This window comes from Bos indicus x Bos taurus, chromosome 7 (genome assembly GCF_003369695.1).
Source record: "Bos indicus x Bos taurus breed Angus x Brahman F1 hybrid chromosome 7, Bos_hybrid_MaternalHap_v2.0, whole genome shotgun sequence".
Taxonomy (NCBI): Eukaryota; Metazoa; Chordata; class Mammalia; order Artiodactyla; family Bovidae; genus Bos; species Bos indicus x Bos taurus.
In genome coordinates this window covers 58,373,040-58,388,727 of record NC_040082.1, presented here as the reverse complement: position 1 = coordinate 58,388,727, position 15,688 = coordinate 58,373,040, and the positions used below count along the sequence as shown (strand labels likewise).

The following is a 15,688-nucleotide window of genomic DNA, read 5'->3' as shown; positions in this document are numbered from 1 at the left end:
CATTGGACTGCCAGGGAAGTCCCAGCCCAGTGTTATTTTATTCAAAATATATTACTTTCAGCTGAGTTAAAGGTCTTTTTAAATTCCATATTAAAGGTATTTTTAAATCCACATAATACATAGATACTACAGTAAAAGAAAAATAGGATGGAGTAAAAAATATGTCCTTCAAAACTCCCAAGATTTCTGCTAAATATTCAGAGCACAACATATAGGAGGTAGGACAGTCTGATGTATTAAAGTCTTGCTTACACTCTGAAAATTTATTTTTCCTTTTAATTTTTTTTTCATCCTCTAGTCAAAGGGCAATTACTCTTCTCTATGGCCTGTGAGATGACCAGGCGGTCAACATACACTCCAGAGGTGGAGGGATGATTAGTCTCCTTTGTGTTATTTCCCGAATAGCAAACAGGGAATGCTTGGGAATTCCCAGGTAGTTTGGGAATACTACTGGAATATCCAACAGAGCTTGGATTCTACTGTATGTTACAATTTAGCAGTAAGTAGATGTAATTAATTAATGAACATAGTAGTTTCTCCTTTTCATAGTGTTAATGTATTATGCTTAGCGAGTTTCTTGACAATAAACTAAGACTTAAGGAAACGTAGATCAGCTGAATGAGAAGAGAAAGTTCAAGTATTATCTAGGAGTGCAGTAACTGGTTAGGACTCTGGGTGCCGCTGTTCACCAGTCTGGAAGATGAAGGCAGCACGCATACACCCAGGGCGGGAGGGGGACTTCTTGAACCACCATCACTGCCGGATTGAAAAGTCTTTCTGAGGCTGCCCTGATCATACTTCTGGACCACTTTCTGCTCTGAATTCTCCTGAAAATTCTGTTTAGACTCAGAGAACAGGCAAACACTACTCTTGGTGCTGGACTGAGAGAATACGAAGCAAGAGAGCAATGGCGATTCGAGTGAAGGTGCTCGGCTGCCGCAGGCTGGTCCTACTGTACCTTTTTCTGGGGCTGTTGTTGGAAGCCCAGGCTGGGAAGATCCGCTACTCGGTGTCAGAAGAGACAGACAAAGGTTTCTTTGTGGGCAACATCGCCAAGGATCTGGGGCTACAACCCCAGGAGCTGATGGAGCGCCGAGTCCGAATCGTCTCCAGAGGTAGGAAGCAGCTCTTTGCTCTGAACCCGCGAAGCGGCAGCTTGGTCACCGCGGGCAGGATAGACCGGGAAGAGCTCTGCGCTCAGAACGCGCGGTGTCTGGTGAGTTTTAACGTCTTAGTAGAGGATAAAATGAAGCTTTTCCCTGTTGAAGTGGAAATAATTGATATTAATGACAACACTCCCGAATTCCAGTTAGAAGAAGTGGAATTTAAAATGAATGAAATAACTGCTCCAGGTACCAGGATCCCCCTGCCTTCTGGGCAAGACCTTGATGTGGGTATGAATTCGCTCCAGAGCTATCAGCTCAGCTCCACCCCTCATTTCTCCCTGGATGCTCAACAGGGATCTGATGGGTCCCAACAGCCGGAGATGGTGCTGCAGAGTCCCCTAGACAGGGAAGAAGAAGCTGTCCATCACTTCCTCCTCACTGCTTTTGATGGGGGCAATCCAGCCCGTTCAGGAACCCTCCGAATTCGGGTTCAGGTGGTGGATGTAAATGACAACCCTCCAGCGTTTACACAAGCAGTGTACCACACGAGTGTACCCGAGAACGTGCCTCTGGGCACTCGGCTGCTCATGGTAAAAGCCACAGACCCAGATGAAGGTGCCAATGGGGAAGTAACATATTCATTTCATAATATAGACCAAAAAATGGCACAAATATTTCACTTGGATTCTAACACAGGAGAAATAACAAGTCAAGAACCTCTGGATTTTGAAGAATACACAATTTATCCAATGGAAATTCAAGCTCAGGATGGTGCAGGCCTCATGGCCAGAGCAAAGGTGCTGGTCAAAGTTCTGGACATAAATGATAATGCCCCAGAGGTAACCATCACCTCTGTCACTACTTCAGTCCCAGAAAACTTTCCTCCTGGGGCCACAATTGCTCTTATCAGTGTGCATGACCAGGACTCCGGAGACAATGGTCACACTTCATGTTCCATTTCTGGAAATCTACCCTTTAAATTAGAAAAGTTAGATGATAATTATTACCGTTTGGTGACAGAAAAAACAATGGATAGAGAACTTACCTCCCAGTACAACATTACAGTAACAGCAACAGATCAGGGAACTCCGACTCTATCTACTGAAACACACATTTCACTGCAAGTGACAGATGTCAACGACAACCCCCCTGTCTTCCCCCAGGACTTCTACTCCACCTACATTCTAGAAAACAACCCCACAGGTGCCTCCATTTTCTGCGTGACAGCCCATGATGCCGACAGTAATGAGAATGCACAGGTTGCTTATTCCCTGGTGGAGGATACCATCCAAGGAGTGCCTCTATCCTCCTATGTCTCCGTCAACTCAGACACTGGAGTCCTATATGCCTTGCGATCATTTGACTATGAGCAGTTCCAGGACCTGCAGTTGAGATTGATGGCTCGTGACAGCGGGGACCCACCACTTAGTAGCAACGTGTCTGTGAGCATATTTGTGCTGGACCAGAACGACAACACACCTGAAATCCTGTATCCTGCACTCCCCACGGATGGTTCCACTGGTGTGGAGCTGGCACCCCGCTCTGCAGAACCAGGCTACCTTGTTACCAAGGTGGTGGCAGTGGACAGAGACTCTGGCCAGAACTCCTGGCTATCTTACCGCCTACTCAAGGCCAGCGAGCCGGGACTCTTCGCGGTGGGGCTGCACACGGGCGAGGTGCGCACAGCGCGGGCCCTGCTAGACAGAGACGCGCTCAAGCAGAGCCTGGTGGTGGCGGTCCAGGACCACGGCCAGCCCCCTCTGTCGGCCACCATCACGTTCACTGTGGCTGTTGCTGACAGCATTCCAGAAGTGCTGGCCGACTTGGACAGCATTGAAACTTCCTCCCACCGGGACAACTCCAGCTTCATGCTGCACTTGGTAGTGGCTGTGGCCGTGGTCTCCTGCGTCTTCCTCGCCTTTGTCATCGCGTTGCTGGTGCTCAGATTGCGACGCTGGCACAGACTGCGTGCGCAGACTTCAGCAAGTGTATTGGCGGGCTTGCCCACCTCTCACTTTCTGGGTGTGGACGGGGTGCGGGCTTTCCTGCAGACCTATTCGCACGAGGTCTCGCTCACCGCGGACTCTCGGGGGAGTCACGTGATCTTCCCGCAGCCGAACTACGCCGACACGCTCATCAGTCAGGAGAGCAGTGAGAAAAAAGATTTTTTGTCAGTACCCCAGTCTTTACTTGAAGACAAAAAGGAAACATTTTCTCAGGTAAATGTTTTGTAGTAAATTTATCTAGATAAAGATAATTTCTGTGTTTACTTACTTGCTTTCATTCTTTACTGCTAAAAAGTCTCTATTTCCCATCTTTGTGTTTGTCTTTGTGTTTATATTTACAGATCATGGGAAATCATTATTAAGTGTTTCTATCCAAGTATAATTGTTTTTTTCATTGAAAAGGAGATCCTAATTAATCATAATGTAGTTGGTTGGGACAGAGTTGTGGAAAGAGCATTGCATCAGAAACAAGGAGATTTGGCTTCTAACGTTTTCTTGCTTGCTTCTGGCCAAGTAATTTTTTCTTTACCATGCTCTTATCTGACAATGATAGAGTTTGACTAGGTCTACAAATATTTATGTGACTGATTCTGTTTTTGGATATCCTTAGATTATAATTATCTCCTCATCTACTCCTAAATTTAATGTATATGTCATCTATTGGGGTGCTGTTTTATTTGGGAATATTTGAAGAGGTAAAGATTGTCTAAAGTAGTATTTTAAGTTGTGTTAACATAAAATTATGGAAATTTAGGTAACCTGAAAATCTAAACTATTGTTGAATATCTTATCCCTTTGTTTACTGGTTTATTTATATATGTTTTATGCACACTTAAGAATACACCAAATGTTTAAGTAAGTTACAAAATGAAGTAATAAAATGGACGACAGAAAATTTCCTCTGCAATGTGAGAAATAGTTTGAAGCCTCCTGACTTGTATATTATGCCTGTAATGTAAACAACTAACAAAAATTAAATATATATTCCACTTTAATGTATTAGCTCTTCACAAGAAATGCATCATAAGTCCATGCTTTAAAATACTCGGTTCCAATAAATTAAAGAAATACATAAAATATAAAATGAAAAAAGCAAAAGCATAATAAGGCAAAAATAAAAATAAATAAATGGACCAAAGATGGGACAGAAAGTGGTGAGCCAGGCTAACACTAAAGTGGGAATTCTGGTCTTGGACTTACCTTGATTGGACAAATCTGTATACAATCTTATACACAACAAATATAGAATGACCATTTTTATATGAAAATATGGAGAATCTGCTGCTGCTGCTGCTGCTAAGTCGCTTCAGGCATGTCCAACTCTGTGACCCCAGAGACGGCAGCCCACCAGGCTCCCCCATCCCTGGGATTCTCCAGGCAAGAACACTGGAGTGGGTTGCCATTTCCTTCTACAACAATTTAATACATAATCATCACATGCACAAAAGGTGGCAGAGAAAATTTCAAAGTACCAATAATATACGTGCTTTATAACATGTGCTTAAATCACAAAGTGGGTAGTAGGGGGATAGGGGAGAGTTATTAATAATAAAAAGGTACAGACCTTGCATTGTAAGAAGAATAAGGCTGTAGGACCCAATATATAGAGTGGAGACTATAGTTGATAACATTATATTATATAATAGAAATTTGCTAAGAGTGTAATTTAATTCTCTCTCTCACACACACAAAGGTAAGTATGCGAAGTGATGAATGTATTATTAGCTCAGTAGGAAGAATCCTTTCACAGTTTGTATATATATCAAATTATCATGTTGTACACTTTAAGTATCTTAAAATTTTATTTAAAATTGTAAAGCTGGAAAAATCACAAAGCAAATACTTTAAAAAGAAAACAAAATGAGCATTTAAATCTATACCACTAAACTACTATTGGATTTTAAAAATCACAATGGAAATAAAAATTCAAAAATTAAAATATTATTTATTTAAAATTGTGGAATGCCTCTAAAAGATATTTAGGGTTAAGTTTATAGGCAACCATAAGAATTTCAAAAAGCAAAGTATTAAAATTAGTGAAGTTAGCTCAACAATCAAGAAATAAAGCAAGAAATATAATATCAGTATAAAGAAAATAACAAGAAAGGGAACAGAGTATAAATTATTGAAATGCAAAGCAGGGAGAATTCTGATGGCGAAGCAACAGAAGCTGACACTAATGGAGAGAAATTGAATCTTCTGTCAAGTTAAGTGCTGGGACTAATATTGGCTAGGCACATAGCAAGACTAAAATTCATTTTAGACATCTTAAAAGAAGACCCCAAATTCTGATTATAGACCAAAGACCTGGAAAAAGAAAAGGAAAAGCAAGTGAGCCTGGGAAAAAATAAAACAGCTTAATACGAAACAAGAAGCATGAGTGGGAAATAATATACTGTGTAAAACCAAATGTTGTCAAAGACAAAGAAACAGAAAAATCTTTAGAGAAACTGCAAATAAGGGATGTCAAGTGGTTACTTAATGAGACTCAAAAGTATCAAAAGAGTGTTGAAGAAAAAGTTTTAAGAAACAAAATAGAGGTTCTACTAGAAAACATGGTGAGTCGATAAGAACTGTTTCCAATAAATATTTCATCAGTGTTCTCAGAGAAATGGATTGAAAATGAAAAAAGTTCAACAGGGAAGAATTCAAAAGGCAAAAAGCCTGAAATGAGACCAGAAGCGTGCAATCTTGCTGAAGAATTGATTTGAAGTCCTATCTACTGTGACTTGTGACTAAATGGAGTTTATTAATTATGGATGCAAGAATATTCCAATGTAAGAAAATCTAATATAAAACTTCATATGAAAAGGTTAAAGATAAAAGCTGTTCATTTCAATAAAGGCATAATAAAGGTCTTGAGAACATTCAACACATGTTTAAAATCTTTTAGCAAACTGAAAACTGAAGGGAATGTACTTAAACTGACAAAGAATATTTGTCAAAAACTTATAGAACTATCCAAAGCAATCTACAGATTCAATTCAATGGCTATCAAAATCCAATGCCTTTTTTATAAGTAGAAAAAAGTCTATCCCAAAATTCATGTGGGGTATCAAGGGACCTCAAATAGCCAAAACAGTCTTGGAAAAAGAACAAACCACCTTCAGTTTCCTTCATGTTTTTGCTGCCTCTCACTCCAAGCATTCTAGTTGGTTAGTCCTTAGTTCTAGAACGCTACTCTAGCCTCTTTCTTGATTCAGTCATACCCTTTAGGATCCAGGTTCAATCCTGTCCTGAAAAGTGTTTTCTGACCACCCCTTCCACCCAGGCTGAATATCCTTCCTATGTATTTTCCCACTGCCCGGGGTTTCCAACCATCATAGCAGTTGTCATACTCTATTAAAACACTCCGTTTACTGTGTCCTCCCTTATCATGTAAATTCCCTTGAGAACTGGGACTGTGTTCATCAGGTGCACCAGTTCTGTCTACAGTATCAATCAGGCAAAGTGTCAGGCAAAGGTTAGTCACTCAGTTAAGTGTCTGATAACTCAATAATTTGAATACAGGTTATGGAAAAAATACAGGTTTTGAAGTTCAATACTAAGCCATTAAGCACAGAAATTTAAAATATATAACATTAGAATATAATGTAGCTAATGTTTTTAGATTAATCTTACTTTCTCCCAATATGGAATTAGAGGTTGAAGATGTTTGGTCTAAGGGCAGAGGCTACCTGATTAGTGCCTCCAAAGTTCAACAGTGTTTTCCTTGCTACTATAAAGATCACATTCATTCACACCATTCTTATTCATTCTAAAGGAAAAAAAAGACTCCTGACTTGAAAGAGCAATCTCTCAGGTATCTTAGAACTGTACAATTCTTCAAAGCATCTTGAAAGTGACAGGAGTAACACGAAGTAACTGGATTTGCCTGGGAGAATGCAGAAATTACTTAGGCCTCTGGGCGTCGCTGTTGACTACCTAAGAAGTAACCCCGAGACATCCAATCCAACATTACGATTTCCATAACACAAAGGGCTGGGCATTTGGCCCGCAAGGTTCGGGGCGGCAAAGAAATTCAGTGCAACAGCCCACTAGTTCTCTCCACAAAGACCTGGGTCCCGTGAATGCTGGTCACCTCAGACCCTGAGGAATAAAGATTGGAATCCCGAGCTGGAGGCCGGAAGTTGCCTGGGAGAAAAGACTGCAGCTCAAGAAATGGCGGCTCTGCTAAATTTGCCACATCGCAGAAGGTTTGTACTGCTGTGCCTTCTTTGGGCGGCCCTGTGGAAGGTTGGAGCTGGGCAGATGCGCTATTCAGTGCCAGAAGAGATAGAAAAAGGGTCATTCGTGGGCAGTGTTGCCAAGGATCTCGGGCTAGAGCCTCTGGCACTGGCAGAGCGCGGAGCCCGCATCGTCTCCAGAGGTAGGACGCAGCTCTTCGCTCTGAACCCGCGAAACGGCAGCTTGGTCACCGCGGGCAGGATAGACCGGGAGGAGCTCTGCGCCCAGAGTGCGCGGTGTCTGGTGAGTTTTAACATACTCCTGGAAGATAAATTGAGTATTTATTCAGTAGAAGTGGAAATAAAAGATATTAACGATAATGCCCCTCGCTTTGGAGTAGAGGAAGTGGAGCTAAAAATTAGTGAAACGACTATGCCAGGATTCCGGATCCCTCTTAAGAGCGCGCATGATGCAGACGTCGGAGAGAACACTCTCCAAAAGTACGAAATTAATTCAAATGACCACTTCTCTCTGGACGTGCGAAGCGGGATGGATGGTAACAAGTACCCGGAGCTGGTGCTGGGACGCGCTCTCGACCGTGAGGAGGAGGCCGTACACTACCTCGTTCTCAAGGCTTTGGACGGGGGCGACCCTATCAGATCTGGCACCTCCCGCATCCGCGTGACGGTCTTGGATGTGAACGACAACGCTCCTGTTTTTACACAGCCCGAGTACCGTGTAAGTGTTCCAGAGGATACTCCCGTAGGCACACGGATACTTACAGTGACCGCCACTGATGCAGATGAGGGATACAATGCCCAGGTGACATATTTTCTGGAGAAAAACCCTGAAGAAACCTCAGAGGTATTTGAGCTTAAGTCATCATCTGGAGAAATAACAATCATAAAAAGCCTAGATTATGAGGATGCCAAATTCCATGAAATTGATATTGAAGCTCAGGATGGTCCGGGCCTTCTGACCAGAATGAAGGTCATTGTCACAGTTCTGGACGTGAATGACAATGTCCCAGAATTCTACATGACATCTGCTACAAGTTCAGTTCCTGAAGATTCTCCTCCAGGAACCATAATCGCACTTTTCAATGTACATGACAGAGACTCTGGGCAGAATGCATTTATCACATGTTCACTCCCAGAGAACCTTCCTTTCAAATTAGAAAGGTCAGTGGACAATTACCACCGATTGGTTACAACTAGAGTCCTTGACAGAGAACAGTTTTCCTCTTACAACATCACTGTAACTGCTAAAGATGGAGGGAGCCCATCTCTATCCACAGATGCTTACATCTTGCTGCAGGTGACAGACATCAACGACAACCCTCCCACCTTTCCCCACACATCCTATTCTGCCTACATTCCTGAAAACAACCCCAGAGGTGCCTCCATCTTTTCTGTGATGGCCTGTGACCCCGACAGCAACGACAATGCCCATGTAACTTATAGCTTGGCTGAGGACACCCTTCAGAGTGCACCCCTGTCCTCCTACATCTCCATCAACTCTGACACCGGTGTCCTCTATGCACTGCGTTCCTTTGATTATGAGCAGTTCTGTGAACTTCAGTTATGGGTTACAGCACAGGATGGTGGGAATCCACCCCTCAGCACCAACGTGTCTGTGAACATATTCGTGCTGGACCAGAACGACAACACACCTGAGATTCTGTACCCTGCCCTCCCCACGGACGGTTCCACGGGTGTGGAGTTGGCACCCCGCTCTGCAGAGCCTGGCTACCTGGTCACCAAGGTGGTGGCAGTGGACAGAGACTCAGGCCAGAACGCCTGGCTGTCCTACCGCCTGCTCAAGGCCAGCGAGCCAGGGCTTTTCGCGGTGGGGCTGCACACCGGCGAGGTGCGCACAGCGCGGGCCCTCCTGGACAGAGATGCGCTCAAGCAGAGCCTGGTGGTGGCGGTCCAGGACCACGGCCAGCCCCCTCTCTCGGCCACCGTCACGCTCACGGTGGCTGTGGCTGACAGCATCCCAGACATCCTGACTGACCTAGGCAGCCTGAAGCCCTCAGTGGACCCTGGCGACTCAGGCCTCACACTCTACCTGGTGGTGGCGGTGGCCGCGGTCTCCTGTGTCTTCCTCGCCTTTGTCATTGTGCTACTGGCTCTCAGACTGCGGCACTGGCACACGTCGCGTCTGTTCCAGGCTTCAGGCAGCGGGTTGGCTGGCGTGCCGGCGTCTCAGTTTGTGGGCGTGGACGGGGTGCGGGCTTTCCTGCAGACCTATTCGCACGAGGTCTCGCTCACGGCGGACTCTCGGGGGAGTCACGTGATCTTCCCGCAGCCGAACTACGCGGACACGCTCATCAGCCAGGAGAGCTGTGAGAAAAAGGATTTTGTTTCAGAACCTCAATTTCTACCTGAAGATAAAGAAGAAACATTTTCTCAGGTAAACTCTCTTCCTAACATTCCTGTGAGTTACTTTGCTAAAAGACATGAACTTACCTAATTACTTAGCTGTCTCCACAGTTTACCATACCTTTTCTATTTCCCATATTTCTTTGTGGACATGTTCAATTTTTAAGAAATAGTCCTTATGAATTATTTCTCACTAGTTCTAAGTGTTCACATGGTGTAACAGGGAAGAGGAGCTAGAATCATTGTGTCATTAGTATAAATTGGGAATTAGTAGCTGAAGATGATATTTAGATTATCAAAAGAGCCTTAGGTTCAAGAGGGAGGGGTCATATGGATACCTGTGGCTGATTCATGTTGATGTATGGCAGAAACCAGCACAATATTGTAAAGCAATTATCCTCCAGTTAAAAAAAATTAATGCATTAACAACAACAACAAAAAAGAGCCTTAGGAACTGGGGTATCTGGTTTCTCCTACTTTCTTTCTCATCCCTTAGCAAACCATCCCAATCTACCCGAATCAACAGTTCTTTGTTAGATATATGAATGTTGACTTTTGTTTCCTCAAATATCTCCCTCTTTTAAAATTTAATACTTTTATGCTTTATATTTATGAATATTAATAAATACTGTAGTTGTTTGTTTTCATCTCAGTCTTTGTTTTTCCTTCAGTTTAGCAGTGAGATTCCTCATATTTTTTTATTTGAATGATCTTCCCTATTAAAAGATGTGTTTAAGAATAGATATGCTTCACCATGTTTCAGGAAGGTATGTCATGCAATCTCTGTTTAGTTCAGAATGTCATTAGCCTCTAAAGTAGCTTTGTGTTCCTTTAAGAGTAATTGAGTTATCATTTGCTGTATTAATATAATACATGGTTTGTATAATAGTTAAGATGTGTCTGTTTCCTGTTATTTTATTTTTCTCATATGAGGAAACAACATTGCCTTTTTATCTTTAAAAATAATATATATCCTCAAGGGATTCAGAGACCATATCAAATAATTGCCCCTAAAGATTCTCCTTTTACATTTCTCGTCTCAAAGTTTCCTACTCACAGCAGCTGTTGAAAATGTTTCCAGTTCCTCCACCAACATCAGTCCCCCTTACAACCAAGTTTTCCTCCCCCATTCCTCTTCCCATGTTGGCTTTTAGTATGTTAGTTATATACTTAATAACAAAGAACAAAAAATACACTTCTGTGTAACTGAGATCATCTTTTATTTGGAAATAATCCTGTACTAAGTCATGTATATAATGGTGCCATCGTTCTTTAAGATGTGATTCTTCACTGTTTAAGGGCATCTGAGGGAAATTGTGTTATTACTATTACATCAGTTTCTTTGAGATAAAGTTGGCACTCACTGTGGAATAATAGTACAAACTGGGGAAAATTGAAAACAAAGTTCCTTTTAGTGTATACAGTAACTCTTCTTGAAATAAATGCCTTATGCATCGCTATATAATGCATCATGATTGAAGTGACAAATGAGTTCCTATTATTGTGCTTTGGAGAGGAAAACAAATACAGGAAAGGGGTTTCTGGAATACAAAACAAAAGTTTATCTCTACTAGTTTCAGTTTTGGTCCTTAAAAACATCTTCACACTCTAATTTTAGACAGAACAGACTACTTTCAGTACCCTGAAGTTCTGTGGTTTCTCTCTCACATCTAGGTATTGCCATATTCTTCTGTCTTATATCCAGGCCTTATCCTTCCGTGATCCATTCCTCTCAGGTTTCTTGGGAAAACCTTTGCTAACCTCCAAGGCCAGGTTGGAGGCCCTCTTATTGCCCTTGGCCTCTGATCTTATGTCAGTATCTCACTGCACTATAATTCCTTGTTTGCTTTTATATCCTTATAACTCCATGAAGGAAGTAGCTGTGTTTGTATCGTTAAATCCCCAAGTATTGTCAGATACTCAATTATATATATGTTTAATGAATGGGTTAAATGAAAAATATTGAAACTAAAATGCCAAGCTATGAAGGACAGATTTCAAGAGGCATACCTTATAAATATGACTGATATTTCTGTGCACTTCTTAAACTTTGAACATTTCATAACAGTAACTTCAGCGTGTTTGAAGCAATATTAGTGGCATTCAGGTTAACTCATGGATTATTAAGGAAGATACTTTAAATCTTTTGACATATAGTGATTCAGTTATGTAAAACAAAAACTGAGCTCATTACCTCTGAACAAAAAGAATTTCAGGTGCTTGGAAACTTAAAAATTTCTTAGATTTGTCAGAGCGTGCAGTGAACGGTTATGCCTCTGAGCGTCGCTGTTCACCACTCAAGAAGGAAAACGCCGCTGAAGAACTAGTCCTTTTCCTTGTTTCCAAAGAGCAGAGAACCAGCAAATCACACTCGGAAGATCTGACGCTGCCTCAAAGCTCACCCCGTCAGTCAGCCAGCTCTGTGACCTATAAATTAGGCCCACGAAAGTCTTCGTTCCTTGAGAAAATAAGACTGAAGTCTGCCTTGGGAAACTGGAACCCAATTCAGAGAAAATAATTCACCAAAACGGAAATGACCAATTACCAGAGATTCAGAAAGTGCGGAGGACTGGCCCTGCTTTGCGTGCTTCTGGGGACGCTGTGCAAGACCGGATGCGGGCAGATCCGCTATTCGGTGTCAGAGGAGCTGGACAAAGGCTCCTTCGTGGGTAACATCGCCAAGGACCTGGGGCTGGAGCCCCAGGAGCTGGCGGAGCGGGGAGTCCGCATCGTCTCCAGAGGTAGGACGCAGCTCTTTGCTCTGAACCCGCGAAGCGGCAGCTTGGTCACCGCGGACAGGATAGATCGGGAGGAGCTCTGCGCTCAGAGTCCACAGTGTCTGGTGAGTTTTAACATCCTGGTTGAAGACAAATTGAACATTTTTGAAGTAGAAATAGAAATTAAAGACCTTAATGACAATGCTCCTGATTTTCTGACGGAGGAATTGGAAATAAAAATTAGTGAACTAACAGTTCCTGGAACTCGATTTCCACTTAAGACTGCCTTTGACCCAGATGTGGGCACGAACTCTCTACTGAACTATCAGCTCAGCCCCAATGACTACTTCTCCCTGGCTGTGAAGAGTGTCACTGATGGGGCCAAGTATCCAGAGCTGGTGCTGCAGCGGGCTCTTGACCGGGAGGAAAAGAAAGTTCACCAACTTGTCCTCACTGCTTCTGATGGTGGTGACCCTGTCCACTCTGGCAATTTGGGCATCCAAGTGACAGTTCTAGATGCAAATGACAATCCACCAGTATTTACCCAGCCTGAGTATCGAGTAAGTGTTCAAGAGAACCTGCCGGTAGGCACTTGGCTGCTCACAGTGAATGCCACTGACCCTGATGAGGGATTCAATGCTCAAGTATCCTATGTACTAGATAAAATGCCTGGGAAAATCGCTCAGATTTTTAATCTCAATTCAGTGACTGGGGACTTAACGATATTAAAAAATCTAGATTATGAGGATGCTACTTTCTATGAAATTAAAATAGAAGCACAAGATGGACCAGGTCTTCTTTCAAGAGCTAAGATTCTGGTCACAGTTCTGGATGTGAATGACAATGCCCCAGAAGTTACAATTACTTCTCTCACAGAATCAGTTCCAGAAGAGTCAACTGCTGGAAGGGAAATTGCCCTTATCAACGTGCATGATCGGGATTCCGGGCAAAATGGACAGGTCACAGTTTTTGTCCTGGGAAATATGCCATTTAATTTAGAAAAATCAATAAACCAATATTACCGCTTAGTGACCACCAGATCTCTGGACCGTGAACAGGAGTCTGAATATAACATCACTCTGAGAGCTACAGATGGGGGTAGTCCGCCACTGTCCACAGACACACACATCACCCTGCATGTGGCAGACATCAACGACAACCCACCTGCTTTCACTCATGACTCCTATTCTGCCTACATTGCTGAAAACAACCCCAGGGGAGCCTCCATCTTCTCTGTGACAGCCCAGGACCCTGACAGCATTGAGAATGCCCACATTACCTATGCACTGACTGAGGATACCATCCAAGGGGCGCCTCTCTCCACCTACGTCTCCATAAACTCAGACACTGGCATCCTGTATGCTCTGCACTCCTTCGACTTTGAGCAGGTTAGAGACCTGCAGGTACTGGTGACTGCTAGTGACAGTGGGAACCCTCCACTCAGCAGCAACGTGTCTTTGAGCCTATTTGTGTTGGACCAGAATGACAACACACCTGAGATTCTATACCCTGCCCTCCCCACTGATGGTTCTACTGGTGTGGAGCTGGCACCCCGCTCCGCAGAGCCTGGCTACCTGGTCACCAAGGTGGTGGCAGTGGACAGAGACTCGGGACAGAACGCCTGGCTGTCCTACCGCCTGCTCAAGGCCAGTGACCCAGGGCTCTTCGCGGTGGGGCTGCACACGGGCGAGGTGCGCACAGCGCGGGCCCTGCTGGACAGAGACGCACTCAAGCAGAGCCTGGTGGTGGCAGTCCAGGACCACGGCCAGCCCCCTCTCTCGGCCACCGTCACGCTCACGGTGGCTGTGGCTGACAGCATCCCAGACATCCTGACTGACCTAGGCAGCCTGAAGCCCTCAGTGGACCCTGACGACTCAGGCCTCACACTCTACCTGGTGGTGGCGGTGGCCGCGGTCTCCTGTGTCTTCCTCGCCTTTGTCATTGTGCTACTGGCTCTCAGACTGCGGCGCTGGCACACGTCGCGTCTGTTCCAGGCTTCGGGCAGCGGGTTGGCTGGCGTGCCGGCGTCTCAGTTTGTGGGCGTGGACGGGGTGCGGGCTTTCCTGCAGACCTATTCGCACGAGGTCTCGCTCACGGCGGACTCTCGGGGGAGTCACGTGATCTTCCCGCAGCCGAACTACGCGGACACGCTCATCAGTCAAGAGAGCTGTGAGAAAAGCGAGCCTCTCTTGATATCTCAAGATTTACTGGTAATGAAAGGAGACCCCAACGAGCTCCAGGTGAGTTTCTTTCTTTCTTTTAATATTTTTAAGAACAGTTATGCCAATGTGGTTATTATAAATTTTTAATACACATTTATTTGAAAATAAAGCAATGAAGTAGTCATTGGTTCTTTTGTTTAAATGTATTCCTCTCTTCTGGGATTGTGGTGGGGCTGCACTTCCTTGCCGATTTGTATACCTGTGATAAGTAGATGTTTTTATTTTAAATTGCTGTAATGATGAAGTTTGTCACTTCAGCCTACCCAGCCTATCCTGATAAACAAGTATATAGTATTTTAGGCTCTAATAATATGATGCTTAACTCCTTCCAAGACAGACCAAACTGGATTCATCCTGATAACATAAAAACAACAGGGTAAAAAATATAGAGGCTTGTCAAATTCTTTTACCTGGCATGTAGTCCCTACTTGGTATACTTAAAGTGTGTGTATTTGTGTGTATCCATATGGATTTCAGCCTTTTCTCTGAAGGTGGGAAGCTCAATTGCCTAAACAGTTATGAGCCTTGGAGTTGCATTCCTTGTCCTTTGAGACAGATTATAAAATGTAAGGAGATATGTCTTAGCCTCTTTAGAGATTTCCAGACCGTCCATTTCAACCATGGAAACGGAGTCCTAAAACTTTTTTTAAAAATATTTCTATATTTATTTGACTGCACTGGGTCTTGGTCACAGCACTCAGGATCTTCAATCTTCCTTGTAGCATATGGGATCTAGTTCCCTTACCTGGTATGCAACCTGGCCTGCTGCATTGGGAGCTTGGAGTGTTAGCCACTGGAGCACCAGGGAAGTCCCAGGAGTCCTACAACTTTCTTGGGCTATAAATTGTTGACCCATTTTGAAATTTATTAAATTATTTTCACCCATAAAGTTACACCAGAGTCATCCAAAATTAGGCCTAAATAGATTTCATTAGATCTTAAACAAAGGAGTACATCTCTCCTTCAGTGTGTTACGAAGGGAAACATTCAAAAGTGGGTGACGAAAGAGCCTGAACAAAATAGCTGAAAACAGAGAAGTGTGTAGTCTCACTCAAACCTGCAAGTGCATCGCGGAAAAAAGGCACA

The 15,688-nt window shown here is 43.6% G+C and overlaps 1 protein-coding gene across 5 annotated transcripts in view; it reads left to right on the top strand.

Annotated features, from left to right (window-relative positions):
* Window positions 1-37: 37 nt before the first annotated feature.
* The window catches only part of LOC113895237 (protocadherin gamma-C4), a 182,256-nt gene continuing 166,605 nt past the window's right edge, over window positions 38-15,688 (top strand). The window contains exons 1-2 of one of the 5 annotated variants that reach the window (XM_027546195.1): window positions 38-3,325; window positions 6,876-7,185. In XM_027546195.1, coding sequence (XP_027401996.1) covers window positions 908-3,325; window positions 6,876-6,893 — 2,436 coding nt within the window. In that variant the 5' untranslated portion in view covers window positions 38-907 and the 3' untranslated portion in view covers window positions 6,894-7,185. Of the gene's footprint in view, window positions 3,326-6,875; window positions 9,695-12,011; window positions 14,621-15,688 lie in introns of those variants that run through there. The other 4 variants (XM_027546191.1, XM_027546184.1, XM_027546179.1 and 1 more) reach the window with 4 other exon arrangements.